Source organism: Leptonychotes weddellii, chromosome 8 (genome assembly GCF_054177405.1).
Source record: "Leptonychotes weddellii isolate Sample4059 chromosome 8, ASM5417740v2, whole genome shotgun sequence".
Classification (NCBI taxonomy): domain Eukaryota; kingdom Metazoa; phylum Chordata; class Mammalia; order Carnivora; family Phocidae; genus Leptonychotes; species Leptonychotes weddellii.
Genome location: NC_138376.1, coordinates 29,093,912 through 29,111,262, shown reverse-complemented (window position 1 = coordinate 29,111,262; position 17,351 = coordinate 29,093,912). Strand labels below are relative to the sequence as shown.

At 39.6% G+C, this 17,351-nt stretch overlaps 1 protein-coding gene across 1 annotated transcript in view; it reads right to left on the bottom strand.

The window, feature by feature from the left end:
• DNAH8 (dynein axonemal heavy chain 8) overlaps positions 1–17,351 on the bottom strand; it is a 251,864-nt gene that overhangs the window by 18,249 nt on the left and 216,264 nt on the right. Inside the window, exons 62-64 of the mRNA XM_081827548.1 lie at positions 11,607–11,779; positions 7,286–7,438; positions 7,018–7,207 (exon numbers count right to left, since the gene is read on the bottom strand). Coding sequence (XP_081683674.1) covers positions 7,018–7,207; positions 7,286–7,438; positions 11,607–11,779 — 516 coding nt within the window. The remainder of the gene's footprint in view (positions 1–7,017; positions 7,208–7,285; positions 7,439–11,606; positions 11,780–17,351) is intronic.

Here is a 17,351-nt window from a genome sequence, read left to right as displayed (position 1 = left end):
TCCCTCTCCTAATGTCCTCCAGGCTATTCCTTATGTTCCACAAATAAGTGAAACCATATGAAAAGCTTCTGCACAGCAAAGGAAACAGTCAACAAAACAAAGAGGCAACCCACAGAATGGGAGAAGATATTTGCAAATGACAGTACAGATAAAGGGCTGGTATCCATGATCTATAAAGTACTTCTCAAACTCAACACCCAAAAAACAAATAATCAAGTCAAAAAATGGGCAGAAGACATGAACAGACACTTCTCCAAAGAAGACATACAAATGGCTAACAGACATATGAAAAAATGCTCATCATCATTAGCCATCAGGGAAATTCAAATCAAAACCACATTGAGATACCACCTTACACCAGTTAGAATGGCAAAAATTGACAAGGCGAGAAACAAATGTTGTATTTGTATTTCTTTAAATACAAGTTCTGGCTTGTAACATTTCTTTTTTTTTTTTTTTTTTAAGATTTTATTTATTTATTTGAGCGAGAGAGAATGAAAGACAGAGAGCATGAGAGGGAGGAGGGTCAGAGGGAGAAGCAGACTCCCCGCTGAGCAGGGAGCCCGATGCGGGACTCGATCCCGGGACTCCAGGATCATGACCTGAGCCGAAGGCAGTCGCCCAACCAACTGAGCCACCCAGGCGCCCTGGCTTGTAACATTTCTTAACAAATAGTAACAATTAAAGATTAGTTCATATTAATACCTTGCTATTTTAAGTCATAATTCTAATGGGGATAAAAAACAATCATTGAAAGAGATGGTGTGTTGTGATACACGACTTAACTTGGTCTGCATCTATGGAAAGCCAGGGATCAACCAACCCATCTCTCTTGGTTTCCGAATATCAAAAATGTACTTAATGACCTCACATCTTTTTAAAAATCACTGATCTTTACCCCTCTCCTGAACTCCAAGTTGGCCAACACACCTCTCCACGTGGATAGACTACCAGTACTAGCTGACAATTCCAGTGTTCCTTGCTTTCCTCCCAACCTGTCCTTCTTCCAGTGCTGTCTGGAACAGGCCTTCAATCTCAGCCATTGCCATTCTCTGTTCTCTCAAAGATCCCCCATTTAATCACCCCATCAAATCTGTCCCTTCCTCTTTACATGGTTAAGTCACATTGCTCTGGACCTCCATATTCCAGTCTACCCTCTACTTTCTCCTGGGATTATCTTCTGATCTCTGTGGACTTCCAATTGCCTTTATGATGTGGCCTAACCTCCCCCCAGAAGACTCCGCACTCCAGCCTGCCACCCACCTCTTCTCCCTCTTCCTGAGCTCTGGGCACACTGCTGTTCTTCTTTCCTCATGCCTTGTCTTTGCTCAGGTCTCTGGCTGGAATGCCCTTTTACTTGAGTCCCTGCAAATCCTACTCCATGCTTCCTGTATAAAGCTCTTCTGGAGCCCTGCCTTGGCAGAATTCATTTCCCTGTCCTCTGTACTACTGTGGCACTTGGTTCTCACTTGGGTGGAGCACTTATCGCATTATTTTAAAGTTGCTGATGGGTCTGTCTTACCAATCAGATTATAAACTCCTTTAGGGGATGTATTGGGTCTCAAATCTCTCTCTATTGAAAGCACCTAGCAGAGGGGCTGGCAAATGGAAGATGGTTAGACAACCCTAATTAAGTTAAGTGTTATTTCTTCAGGCCCTCAAGCCAGGAATTACCTGGTGAAAACTCACTCAAATCGAGGGCTGGTAAAGGAGGAAAGAGAGGCTCATAAGTAGATTCACAAAATCCGAGAACGATAATAAAAATGTTTCCTCCCCAAATTCAACGGAAATTCTGGGAGAATAATAGATAAGTGAAATCTTGGAGCTGTCCTTTACAATTCTAAAGCCTATTGAAATAATAGTATACTATGTATAGTTTTGTAAGCTCATAAAAACAACCACAGTTAGTGTTTAAGTTTAGAAAATGTTAATATATTTGAAAATGCATGAGTGAATGAATGCATGTACACAGAGAACAATTACGTATACCATTTTGAAGTACTATTTATATAAAGAAAACTGCACAAATCATTAAGTGTACAGCTTGATGAATTTTCACCAAGAGAATAGCCATGTAACCAACATCCAGATCACGAAATGGAACATTTTTGACCTCCAGGAATCCTCTTCTGCCCTTTTGCAATCACTGCCCTCTCTCTCTCAAGGGCAACCACTAGTCTGACTTTTAACACTATGTGTCTGTTTTGCCAATTTTGATTCATTGTGTAAATGGAATCATACAGTATACATACATTACCCCTAGACTACAATGTATACAGTATAACCACACTGTAATGTGTTCTGTTTTACTTCCTTCACTTAATATTTTATGAGATTCAACCATATTGTGAGTAGCAATAATGCTTCCTAAACTTGTATATGTGAATACTTCTTAGATTACTAGTGGAGCTATAAGGTGCCGAACTGTAAGGAACCCAACATTACTTTATTTTGGCCAGGAATTATCTCAAGTAGCTATGAAACCACCAGAAAAAAATCTGGAAAGACCCCAAATACATTGAGGTTAAATAACATGCAACCTAACAATGAATCAGCCAACCATGAAATCAAAGAAGAAATTTAACAAAATACATGGAAACCCATAAAAGTGAAAACACAATGGTCCCAAACCTTTGGGATACAGCAAAAGAGGTTCTAAGAGGGACGTATTAGCAATACATGCTTACCTCAAGAAGCAAGAAAAATCTCAAATAAACAACCTAACCTTATACCTAAAGGACCTAGGACAATAGCAACAAATAAAGCCTAAAACCAGCAGAAGGAAGGAAATAATAAAGATTAGAGCAGAAATAAATGATATAGAAACTAAAGAAACAATAGAACAGATCAATGAAACCAGGAGCTGGTTCCTTGAAAAAATTAATAAAATTGATAAACCTCTAGCCAGACTTATCAAAAAGAAAAGAGAGGGGACCCAAATAAACAAAGTCACAAATGAAAGAGGAGAAATAACAACCAACACTACAGAAATACAAACAATTAGAAGAGAATATTATGAAAAATTACATGCCTACAAATTGGACAAGCTAGAAGAAATGGATAAATTCCTAGAAACATATAAACTACCAAACTGAAACAGGAAGAAATAGAAAATTTGAATAGACAGATATCCAGCAAAGATATTGAATCAGTAACCAAAAACTCCCAACAAACAAAAGTCCAGGACCAGATGGCTTCATAGGTGAATTCTACCAAACATTTAAAGAAGAGTTAATGCTTATTCTTCTCAAACTATTCCAAAAAAATAGAAAAGGAAAACTTCCTGATTCATTTTATGAGGCCAGCATTACCCGGATACCAAAACCAGATAAAGACACTACAAAAAAGGAGAACTACAGGCCAATATCTCTGATGAACACAGATGCAAAAATCCCCAATAAAATACTAACAAACCTAATCCAACAATACCTTAAAAAAATCATTCACCACAATCAAGTGGGATTTATTCCTGGGTTACACGGGTGGTTCAATATTCACAAATCAATCAGTGTGATACATCACATTAATAGAAGAAAGGATAAGAATCATATGATCATTTCAATAGATGCAGAAAAAGCATTTGAGAAAGTACAATATTCATTCATGATAAAAACCCTCAACAAAGTATGTTTAGAGGGAACATACCTCAACATAATAAAGGCCATCTATGAAAAACCCACAGCTCATATCATCCTAAATGGGGGAAAACTGAGAGCTTTTCCTCTACAGTCAGAAATAAGACAAGGATGTCCAGTCTCACCACTTTTTTTTTCAACATAATACTAGATGTCCTAGCCACAGCAATCAGACAACAAAAAGAAATAAAAGTCATCCAAATCAGCAAGGAAGAAGTCAAATTTCACCATTCGCAGATGACATGATACTCTATGTAGAAAACCCTAAAGACTCCACCAAAAAACTGCTGGAACTGATACAGGAAAGTTGCAAGATACAAAATCAATGTACAGAACTTTGTTGCATTTCTATACACCAATAATAATTCAGCAGAAAGATAAAATAAGGAATCAATCCCATTTACAATTGCACCTAAAATAATAAGATACCTAGGAATAAACATAACCAAAGAGGTGAAAGACCTGTACTCTGAAAACTATAAAACACTGATGAAAGAAATTGAAGATGACACAAAAAATTGGAAAGACAGTCCATGATCATGGATCATAAGAACAAATATTGTTAAAATATCTATGCTACCCAAAGAAATCTACACATTTAATGCAATCCTTATCAAAATACCAACAGCATTTTTCATAGAGCTAGAACAAACAATCCTAAAATTTATATGGAACCACAAGAGACCTCAAATAGCCAAAGCAATCTTGGCAAAGCAAAGCAAAGCTGGAGACATCACAATTCCAGACTTCAAGTTATATTACAAAGCTGTAGTGATCAAGACACTAGAGTACTGGCACAGAAATAGACACATAGATCAATAGAACAGAACAGAAAGCCCAGAAATGAATCCACAGTTATATGGTCAATTAATCTTCAACAAAGCAGAAAAGAATATTCAATGGTAAAAAGACAGTCTCTTCAACAAGTGGTGTTGGGAAAACTGGACAGCAGCATGCAAACGAATGAAACTGGACCACTTTCTTACACCATACACAAAAATAAATTAAAAAATGGATTAAAGGCCCAAATATGAAACCTGAAACCATAAAAATCCCAGAAGAGAACATGACCAATAACCTCTTTGACATGGGCCATAACAACTTCTTTCTAGATATGTCTCCTGAGAAAACAGGAACAAAAGCAAAAATAAACTATTAGGACCACATCAAAATAAAAAGCTTCTGCAGTCAGCAAAACTAAAAGGCAACCTAAAGAATGGGAGAAGATATTTGCAAATGACATATCCTATAAAGGGTTAGTATCCAAAATATATGAAGAACTTATGAAACTCAACACCCCAAAAATGAATAATCCAATTAAAAAATAGGCACAAGACATGAATAAACATTTTTCCAAAGAAGACATACAGGTAGTCAACAGACTCATGAACAGATGCTCAACATCACTTATCATCAAGGGAAATGCAAATCAAAACTACAATGAGCTATCCCCTCACATCTTTCAGAATGGCTAAAATCAACAACACAGGAAACAACAGGTGTTGGCGAGGATGTAGAGAAAGGGGAACCCTCTTGCACTGTTGGTGGGAATGCAAACTGGTGTAGCCACTCTGGATAACAGTATGGAGGTTCCTCAAAAAGTTAAAAATAGGGGCGCCTGGGTGGCTCAGTCGTTAAGCGGTTGTCTTCAGCTCAGGTCATGATCCTGGGGTCCTGGGATCGAGCCCCGCATGGGGCTCCCTGCTTGGCAGGAAGCCTGCTTCTCCCTCTCCCACTCCCCCTGCTTGTGTTCCCTCTCTGGCTGTGTCTCTCTCTGTCAAATAAATAAATAAAATCTTTAAAAAAAAAAGTTAAAAATAGAACTACTCTGATACAGCAATGGCCCTACTATGTATTTACCCAAAGAATACAAAAATACTACTAACTCAAAGGGATACATGAACCCTGATATTTATAGCAACATTATCTACAATAACCAAATTATGGAAACAGCCCAAGTATCCATTGATTGATGAATGGATAAAGAAGAGATGTTATACACACACACATGCACACACACACGCGCGCGCACACACACACAGGAATATTACTCAGCCATAAAAAGGAATTAAATCTTACCATTTGCAACAAAGTGGATGGAGCCAGAGGATTATGCTAAGCAAAATAAGTCAGAGAAAGATAAATATCATCGATTTCATGCATATGTGGAATTTAAGAAAGAAAACAAATGAGGAAAGGGAATAATACACACACACAGAGAAAGGCAAACCAAGAAACAGACTCTTCACTATAGAGAACAAACTGATGGTTACCAGAGGGGGGGGGATGGGTGATATAAGTGATGGCGATTAAGGAGGGCACTTGTTGTAATGAGCATCGGGTGATGCATGGAAGCAATGAATCACTATATTGTACACCAGAAACTAATACTACACTGTATGTTAACTAACTGGAATTTAAATAAAAACTAAAAGAAAGAATTACTTGAAATAAAACTATCCATATTGTAGTTAGGAAAAAGTTGTCATGTTTCGGGCACCTGGGTGGCTTAGTCGTTAAGCGTCTGCCTTTGGCTCAGGTCATGGTCCCAGGGTCCTGGGATTGAGCCCCACATCGGGCTCCCTGCTCCACGGGAAGCCTGCTTCTCCCTCTCCCACTCCCCCTGCTTGTGTTCCCTCTCTCGCTGTCTCTCTCTCTGTGTCAAATAAATAAATAAAATCTTAAAAAAAAAATTGTCATGTTTCAAAACTTTATGAACTCTACATTTTCTAAATCTGAAACACTAACCATGGTGGTTTTTATGAGCTTACCAATTATATATAATTATATATATATATATATATACACATATATATATATAGCTTATTATTATGTCAATAGACATCTGGTCAGTAACTCAGTAAAAATTTCTAGAGTGAAGGAAGAAATGCAGCAGAATCACAAAGCACTTTTTTCGGTGGGGGGAAACTGAGGGGGTACAGACTCTAGAAGTTCACTCAATAAAAGTTTTGCCACAGGATCATTTTTGAAATCAGTCTAATTTCCTGAAATCTAGAAACAATTTTTGCATATTTTGGTGCTTCATGCTTGTCATTTTCATAAAAATTTAAAATTAAGATTTGAGATTTGAACAAAACTTTACTATTTCACATGTCCTAACCACAGCCTTGCTGAAGCAGATGAGAAGAAAAATGGAAGGTCTGCCTACCTTATTGTGGAAGCAATGGTAGAATGAATTTCAGATTGAATTTGTAAAACAAATGCAGAAGGATCATCTGTGGTTTTCAACCTTTGAAAGCATGTGTCCAGCACTTAGCAAGTTGTACCTCTATATTGTTGTATTATAACATGTATTTCACACAGTGCTACTATGTAACTATGCTCATCTTCCAACTTTGCCCACTTTCTTATGAGCACATACCTTGGGGATTAAAGAAACCAGTCATCCAAAATACATTGGGCCTCCCTTCAAATATCCAAGTAGAAAACTGAGCATTTCTTTCCAGAAGTTCAGTAAACCAGAAGCCCAGTGTGGATGAATCCCAGGACACTCTTTTCCAGATCTGAGGTATGCGAGCATCATACATGTTGTCCAGGGCATCTCTCAAATTCTGAAAAAGAGAAAGTTAAAATATAAGAATGAGAAAAACCATCAAAAGAGGGAAATGACAACTGAGATCATAGCTCACCTCACTCATAATGATTGTTCCTTCAATGGCCAATTTTAGATCACTCAGGCTACTGCGAAGGATTGAGATGACTTTTTGCATTCTGTCAATTTCTTGTCTAAGAAATATGTTCATTGAATTAAGATGTCCCATCTTTACCAAACGAGCTTTCACCTTAAAAAAAAAAAAAAAAGCATACAATACAAGAAAGGAATTTTTTTTAATCATCTGTCATTTCTCTTCCAATGACCTCTCCTTTCTCTATTCTTTTTCTTCCTCTGGATATAGCTCTACTAGGCCAAATGGATTCTAAAATATCTCTTGCAGAACCCAACTTGACATTAAATTCCCCATTTGCAGGCCTCAGAAACTACTGTTCAACTAAAATTGTTTTTATTTCCTACTGATTGTACTTCGTTGATAACTGGAAATGTACTTTAAAAAGCTGAAACAAAACTGTACCTTTTTTCCCTTTCAAATGATTAAGTGCTAAGTGTCAGTTAAATATTCTTTTGCAGGGACGCCTGGGTGGCTCAGTTGGTTGAGCGACTGCCTTCGGCTCAGGTCATGATCCTGGAGTCCCGGGATGGAATCCCCGCATCAGGCTCCCTGCTCGGCAGGGGGTCTGCTTCTCCCTCTGACCCTCTTCCCTCTCGTGCTCTCTGTTTCTCATTCTCTCTCTCAAATAAATAAATAGAATCTTTAAAAAAAAATATTCTTTTGCAATCTAACCTTTGTAAGAGTACAGTTTGGCATGTTTTTTTCATAATGCTTACAGAGTCGTTATTAGAAATGTCACAGAAATTTAATACGGCCAAAATCTTTACAGAGCAATAACCAATGAATGATTGGTTGCAGCTTCCTAAGATCATTGTTGCCCTGGTTAGTGTGACTAAAGAGAGCCTCTCCTAATCTAATCAATAAAAATATTTGACTTTGTGTGAGAGCCATTAAGCACCTGTCGTTTGTTCCTTTTGGTATATCATTTATTGACCATTTTGAAGAGATCAATATAAAAGCATCTGGTCTGGGAATAATAAAATATAACAATTATTGGAAAATAAGCCAATATATATATACTATATATACATTTGAATTTAGTGACCTATGCCCAAGAAAAGATTGACTATGGATATTGGCAAGAACTCATACAGAGATCTGAACTTTCTGCTGGCCACAATCAAAGAGATACCAGTATAGGAGGGGTAAGGATAGGCATATGGAGTGGGAGAGAATTTAGAGAAATGTACCAGTCCACCAAATCACCAGAAAGCCAGTCAACTGTAGGCTTCTCTGCTGGAAATGCTCACGGCCCCTTCCTGAGTCATGGAATGTTAGAAACGATAGGCTCCAGGCTCATGTGGACCATCCTCCTCATTTTCCAGAACAGGTTTGCTAGCATGATGCTGAAGCATCCCCCTCAGCAATAGACACCTCTGCTTTCCTGCAGTTGGGCCACTTCTAATGAGTTAGGGATGAAGAGGGGAAGCACAAACTTGGGGAATCAGTGTGGGATATACAAAACTGAACATCCAGGGTGGGAATATCTGGGCAGGTAGAGCAAATGATATTGCAATCCCAGTCAAACATGCCGGTGGAGGTCCCTAACCCAGTCACTGTACCAACTTCCAGGCATTCTCCTAAATTCCTGGTTCTAGAACTTACATTTTTGCAGGCTCTACCTCCTCATTCTCATTTCGAGCCCCTCAGCCTCCAGTGGCTGAATAGCATATATATCACCCCCTTTAAATCATGACTACTCTGTAGAAATTCACAATGAAGGAAAAAGGAAATTATGGAAATACTTTTGCAACTCCCACAAGTGGGAAATTAAGCCCAGGTATTGGCTACAGTGTCACATCAATAGCCCAGGTACCTTTTAGTATGCTAACAGCCCCAAACAAATCACCTTGCCCTACTTACAGTTTTAAACAAGAAACTTCTTTTGCAATAGAGACATGCTTAGGAAAAACTTAAACTCTTGAAAATCTAATCTTCGTACTGATTTTATTTTGAATATGGTTATTGTTCCAGCCTAAAATTATCTTTTTATTAATAAGATGAAAGATTTGCTGCAGTCTTACATAGGATTTTCATTATGTTTCTGGGACCAGGTAGTCTCTTCTTGAGTAATGTGGCTCCGTTTTTACTATGGAAGTCAACAGTGTAATTATATTTCAATTTACAAAATTCACTTTACAGCCACATTTTCAAGAACACATCTCTCTCTTCTATGAAATAAAGGACACTAAAAGGTAAGTGATCTTGGAAGAGGAAGCAGTTTTAGATGCCTCAGTACAAACTCCTTCCCATTTAGCAAACTACTTAGTGACATCCCTCACATTCAGTCCCTGCTAGAATATTGCCAGAACAGAGAACTTGGGGAAGTGGCCCTGACCAAGCCTGGATAGCTCAAATTATCCCAAGGCCCTGGACCCCTCCTCGGGTAATACCAACCTGTGGTCTAGTCAACCAGAGTGAGTTTTATCTCACCTTCACATGCCAGGTTTTAAAATATTTTAAGGCAGGTTTTATGCCTCATCTGTCTCCTGAAGATCACTTACACTATGTATCCATTAAAAAAAAATGTTTTACCCCCTACTATAATTATCTCTATGTGAAGCAATGGATTTCAGTATCTTGGCCAAATGCCTTGGTACCCATTTACATAGCAGAGGTAAAAACTGTTTTAAGAAGCAAGAAAATGTGGGGCGCCTGGGTGGCTCAGTTGGTTAAGCAACTGCCTTCGGCTCAGGTCATAATCCTGGAGTCCTGGGATCGAGTCCTGCATCGGGCTCCCTGCTCGGCAGGGAGTCTGCTTCTCCCTCTGACCCTCCTCCCTCTCATGCTCTCTGTCTCTCATTCTCTCTCTCTCAAATAAATAAATAAAATCTTTAAAAAAAATTAAAAAAAAAAAAAAGAAGCAAGAAAATGTTTCTTATTGTTGAGGGTACCCATTGCAGTGGGAGGCCTGTAGCTCAAGCAGCCTCGGGGTCCCCAACTGACAAGTTCATTTTTCCCAAACTTGAGGATGCAAGTCAGGGTAGACACAAAACCATAGTTATACCAGCACTAGGGCATTAGCCTCTCACTTCTTGGTTGAAGAGCTACACTTGACTCAGTCCCATCTGGGACTCTCTGACCATCAGCAGTGAGGAGTGGAGGCTGAGAACAGGAGAGAGGAGGCCCTGGATGACCAGAAGACACAACCCTGTCTTCTTGCATGAAGAAGGAGGCCAAGTTGAAGGACCTTTCGCAGAACTTTTAACCGCCCAGAAATTTTACCACAATTAAAGTTTTTTTTTAGATCAGCAGTTCTCAAAGACCCCTGCAGACCCTGAGATCCTTTCAGGGGGTCCACAAAGTTGCACGTTTTTCATAGTAATACTAAGACATCACTTAACTTTTTAACTCCTCTTCTCTCAGGAGTGTACAGTGAAGTTTTCCAGAGCTACGTGACATGTGGTATCACAACAGATCGAATGCAGAAGCAGATAGGAAAATCTACCTGCCTTCTGTTAAACAAGGCATTAAAGAGATTTGCAAAAAATGTAAAACAATCCCACTATTCTCAATAAATTTTTTTGTCTTGGAAAACATACTTTTTTTTTAATGAAAGTGTTATTTGTGTTAACATGTAGTGGGGTTTATTACTGTTATTTTACAATAAATTAATACAGACTTTTGAAATGTGTCGGTTTAAATTTATGATATATTAAATATCAGTAGTTATAACCCACATAAATAAAAGCTATTTGGGGTCCTCAGTCATTTTGTAAAGGGGTCTTGAGGTTAAAAATATTTTGAGAAAAACCGATTTAGGGTTAATAGGCAAACAACTGGGAGGTTAAAGAAGTAGAAAATTATTGCCATCCACGTGGGGAGTGAATTCATTTAAATGGCTTGTTTTCCTGGCTGGGAGGATTGAGAGACTAGAAGGGGGGAGCAGAAGACAAAAACAAGGAGTGAGTTTAAAGAATGGACAAAGCAGGCTTGGGTGAAAGAGGTGGAGAGATGTTTCCAGCCTACAGGCGTAAGATGTCTGGGGATGCAAAGATAGAGGAATACAAAGATGGGAAAAGGTAGAGAAAAGGTGATTGAAAGAGAACATGGAGTAGGAGACGGATGGAGAAAGGTGTCAGGAAAAGTGCAGATCATAGTTTGCAAGATGCTTGAGAAGGGCCAAGGAAGACAAGACCACAAGGTTAAAAGAAAGAGTTGCAAAGGAAGTGGGAATGAACAGAGCAGGGAGGGAGTGAAACTTACTGTCCCAGGACCATGCTAGGTTTTGTGGAACCCAAAGATAGCCCTGTACACACCAGGGGCAAAGTGTGTAGCTTACCTCGTGAGGAATGTAATCAGGAGGCAGTTTGCTCAGCATATCTTCAGATAATCTATAAACGATGGCTTCCCGGGTCTCTCCCACACCGCCTCCACTCTCTTTGGGTTGAATGTTGGTAATTGTTTCAAGAACAGCAGAAGCAGTGTTACTCTGATACCTGATAAAAGAGTGAACTTTTCAGAATGTAGCAAGGAAATGTACATTCAGAGATAATTATCAAAGCTAAAATGAACTGATAAGATCACTTAAAGCCAGATAGAAAAAAGAGGGGGGAAAAGGAAACTTTACCATCAACCCACAGGAATGAAAAAAACTAGAGACCCATTCTACTGCCTCCTAACAAGACATCAAGAACATCACAGAAAAGAAAGGCTTTCCATCTTCAGGGAAAGAGATTCCACAAATGTCCTTGGTAATCCAAAGCAGTACTATCCAATTTTGCTTGTCACTAGCCTACAAACCTCATGTTGGACAATGAACACAATCTTTTTATTCTCCCCCAGTTATAGACTGGTCATAAGAATCTATAATTACATGACAATTTGTTAGATCAAAGAGGATCACTCATATTTCTTCTATGAATTACACATTATTAAAATTTCTTTGGTATTTTCTGTTTTGTTTTCTCACTTTCCCACTTTTGTTTTATGATTTCCAAAGTAATCTATTGGCATCCATCTGTTCCACTTGTCTAAATGCAGCCACCCATATTTAAAATCCATGCATCCAATAAAGATTTATTATGTACCAGGCACTGAGCTAGGTGCTACAATATGGTCCAGGTAAACAGATCCTTGCCTTGGTGCCCCTCTCTATCTAGTGGAAGAGGGGTGCGTTTGTCAATACAACTGTAATACATGCTTTGGAGGAAAAGAACAGGATGCTTTAAAAGAGAGTAATCCGTCTGTATATCTCTCTTGTTTTTGTTCTCACTCTCTAGATCTCTTCTGGGTCAACCAGATGCTCTGAGAGGCACAAATGTAGCTTTTGTCTTGAAGTAGCTGGGTCTCGACACACAGATGGTGTGTGTGCATGATTGTGAGAGTCAGTAGGATAGTAAAGTCCCCTACTATTATTGTATTGTATTGTATTGTATTGTACTATCGTTCTATTGTTGTATTGCTGTCAATTTCTCCCTTTTGGTCTGTTAGTATTTGCTTTATATATTTAGGTGCTCCTATGTTGGGTACACAAATATTTACAAATGTTGTATCTTCTTGTTGATTTGACCCTTTTATCATTATTTAATGACCCTCTTTGTCTTTTATTACAGTCTTTATTTAAAAGTGTATTTTGTCTGATATAACTACCCAAGTTTTCTTTCAGTTTCCATTTACCTGAAACATCATTTTTCATTCCTTCACTTTCAGTCTGTGCATGTCCTTACATTTGAAGAGAGTCTCTTGTAGGCAATATGGGTCTTTATTTTTGTTTTTGTTTTTTTTGTTTTGTTTTGTTTTGTTTTTTAAATCCATTCAGCCAGTCTATGTTTTTGATTGGAGAATTTAGCCCATTTATATTTGAAGTAATTATTACTAGGTATGTGCTCAATACTATTTTGTTCATTGTTTTCTGACTGTTCTTTAGTTCTTTTCTATTCTTTTTTTCTTCTCCTGCTCTTCCCTTGTGGCTTGATGACTTTCTGTAGTGTTTGATGACTTTCTGTAGTGTTATGGTTAGATTCCTTTCCTATTATCTTTTGTGTATCTACTATAGACTTTTGCTTTGTTAACCATGAGGCTCACATATAACAGCCTATAAATATAACAGCCTATTTTAAGTTGATAGCAAATATATAAATAGACATTTTCACAGGAAGACTGAGGTGTGTTTTAGTCCACTGTGTGTGCCACGCCTTGGGAGTGGCAACGTATCGAGAACTGTGGCTCCAATTGTTTCGGGCCTGTGGGGCCCAGAAATGCAAGCCCCCCTGGCTACCAGGGCCAGGCATGCAAGGGACGTCCTCTGTGTGGGCTGCATGTGTCTACTGGCTTTAGCAGGGCCACAGGAGGCACTGGGGTTGGGACACTCCCACCCGAACTAGTAAGGCAGAGGGAGAACACAAAACTGGTGTGAACAAGTACCTCCATCCCTGGCAAGAGTCCCAACAGGTTCCTGACCCTCTAGCAGAGGCCTTAAGATTAGCAAATGAATCTCCTTCACATATGATCTAAGTGCTTTTCAAACTGCTGAGTCCCAGGGGTGAGTGAGTCTGCACATGAGCCCTGTAACAGCAGGATCTTAATTCCCTACAGCCCTTTGGGGTTATCTCCTAGATATAAGCCCCACTGCTTTTCAAAACCAGACATTTTGGGGGCTTGACTCTCTGGTACAGGTCTCAAGGGTTGGAGTTCCTGATGTGGGGCACAATCCCCTTGCTTCCCAAGGAGAAGCTCTGTATTTATGAGATCCCTCCCAGTTATATGTCACTGTGACAGGGGTGAGGTTTCAGGTGAGATGACATTTCTGCCTCTCCTACCCACCTTGATGTAGCCCTTTTATACTTCACTATGGAGCAGCTGCTCAGTTAGTTTTCAGGTCTTTTTCAGAAGGAATTTTTCCCTATGTAGCTGTAGATATGGTGTGTCTGTGGGAGGAATTTAGTTCAAGATCTTCCTATGCTGCTAACTTGAACTGCCTCTTCCTGTGAATTCTTAATTCACCAGGTTTGTTGCATTAATTAACACTCATTCATATTACCTATATTAATTTAAAATCCTCAAGCTAGAAATTTATTTTAAGGTGTTTCCAGGAAGTTTCAGGTGGCAGCTAGTTGAACCAACACACACCTTTCCTGGAATAATATGCCTACAACCAGGTCTCAAAGAATCCAACAGTTAATTTCCAATAGACATGAGTTCACAGTCAAAAGTTAAAAATTCATAAAGAAACAAAGCAGGAGCTCTTGCTCTGAGCAAGAGCCAGTAGAAACAACAGAAAGCAGAACCAGACCTGCAAAGATCATAGATAATAAATTTTCAGATGCACATTATGAAGATGTTTTTACTGTATCAGAGAATAAAAAAGGATGATTGAAAATATAAGTATGAAACAGGAAACTCTAAACATGAATAGCATATGTGAAAAAGAGCCAAATAGAACTTTTGGAAATTTTTAAAAATATTAAAATTGAAAAACAGTATTATTTTATTGCTGCTATAACAAATTACCACAAAGTAAGTGTCTTGGGGTGCCTGGGTGGCTCAGTCAGCTAAGCATCTGACTCTTGATTTCAGTTCAGGTCATGATCTCAGGGTCGTGGGACTGAGTCCAGCATCAGGTTCCATGCTCAGCGTGGAGTCTGCTTGAGAATCTTTCTCTCCCTCTCCCTCTGCCCCTCCCCCCACTTGTGCCCTCTCTCTCTGTAAAAAAATAAAATCTTTTTAAAAAGTAAGTGTCTTAAAACAACATAAATTTATTCTCTTACAGTTCTGTAGTTAGTAAGTCTGACATAGGTCTCATTGGGCTAAAATCAAAATGTCAGCAAGGCTGAGTTCCTTTCTGTAGGCTATTGGGTAAGATTCATTTCCTTGCTCATTTGAGTTGTTAGCAGAATCCACTTTCTTACTGAGGTCCCCAATTCCTTGCTAGCTGTCCATGACAATGGCAAGTCAAGTCCCTCTCTCACTTTTCATCTTTCCTCCTGCTTCCATTTCATCTCTCTGACCCACACTTCTGTTTCCATCTCCCACTAGTTCATGTGATTAAATTGGGCCTACTTTGATAATCTAGGATAACGTTCCCATCCCAGGATCCTTACCCTTAAGAATATCTGTAAAGTCCTTTGTGCCACATAAGGTAACATTTATACAGGTTCTGGGGATTAGGATGTGGATATCCTTGAGGGTTCATTATTCTGCCTACCATAAAAGTTAACAATGAGTCAAACAGCAGATTAGATTCAACCAAGTAAAGAATTAGGAAACTGGAAAATAGATCTGAAGACATTATGTAGAATGCTGCAGAGGAAAACAAATGGGAAATATGAAAGAGAGGTTAAAAGACATATAGGATAGAGTGATAAGTTCTAACGTACATCTCAGGAGAGCTTCAGAAAGATAGAAGAGAGAAAATAAAAAAGAAATAATAAGGGATGAAATAACAACTGGGGATTGATGAAAGAGTTGAATTCAGTGCCTCCTAAGTAGTATGAACAAACAAACAAACAAATAAATAGAAATCCAGATGTAAACATATCACAATGAAACTGTAAAACACCAAAAACAAAGTGAATATCTTAAAAGCAACCAGAGAGAAAAACAGACTATCTAGGAAGAAATGACAGTAAGACTGATGGCCAATCCTCAACAGCAATGTTGGAAGCCAGAAGAAAATGGAAAAGTGTGTTGCACATGTGAGGATAAAATAACTACAAACCAAGAATTGTATATACCAAGCAAAATTATCTTTCAAGAAGGAAGGCAAGACAAAAGATTTAAATAGATATTTCACAAAAAAGCTATATTAATGGCCAATAAACACATGAAAAGATGCTCATCATTTATTAGAAAAATGCAAATTAAAACCACAGTGAGATATCACTTCACACCTACAAGAATGATTATAATAAAAACAGACAATAACGAGCATTGGCAAGAATGTGGAGAAACGGGGGGGCGGAGCAAGATGGTGGAGGAGTAGGAGACCTGGATTTCGTCTGGTCTCAGGAATTCAGCTGGATAGGGATCAAACCATTTTGAACACCTACAAACTCAACAGGAGATCGAAGGAAAGAATAGCAACAACTCTCTGAACAGAAAAGCGACCATTTTCTGGAAGGTAGGACGTGCGGAGAAGTGAATCCGAGGCGATATTCGGGAGGAGAGATGGTGGGGGAGGGGGCCTCTGTCGGCTGCTTCTGGCAAATGATAGAGCCGCAGAGCACAAAATCGGAACTTTTAGGAATCGGCTCCGCTGAGGGATGTCACTCCAGTGGCTAAGCGGGGGGTGGAACCCTCACTGGGACAGTGTGGTCACAGGACCCTCAGGGTCACAGAAAGACCGGGGGTGCCTGAGTGAGGCAGAACTCCCAGGTATTGGAGCGGGGAAGCCGGCTGCAGAGACAGAGCCGAGGCGTGGGCTCTCAGCTCGGGGTTGCCATAAACCATGATCCGCAGCACAGTCGGGCCACTGCTCCTCCAGCAGGGACCCAACAAGCGGCAGATCTGGGGAGACTCCCCTTCCTCCCCTGGGAGGAGTGGCGCGGGAGCGCACCGCAGGGATCTGCTGGGTTTGGAGACTCCACATGGGGTCGGGTGCCAGAGATAGAAATGCGCAGTCACAGGCCGGGTGAGCATGGAGTGCGGCCGGAGACCGGGGAGATGGGAGTGACTGCTTTTCTCTGGGGGTGCCCTGAGGAGCAGGGCCCCGAGTTCTCAGCTCCTCCGGGGTGGAGATTGGGAGGCTGCCATTTTCACTCTCGACCTCCAAAGCTGTACGGAAAGCTTGCAGGAAACAAAAGCTCCCGAGAGCAAACCCGAGCAGATTACTTAGTCCAGACCGAGCAAGGGTGGGGCAATTCTGCCTCCGGCAAAGACATTTGTAAACCACGGCAACAGGCCGCTCCCCCCAGAAGATCAGCGAGAACAGCCAGCAAAGACCAAGTTTACCGATCAATGAGAATGGCAGAACTCCAGTGCTAGGGGAATAATGCACATAGAATCCATGGCTTTTTTACCATGATTCTTTTGTCTTTCAAAGTTAATTTTTTTTAACTGTTTTTTTTTTTTTTTGGATTTTTCTTTT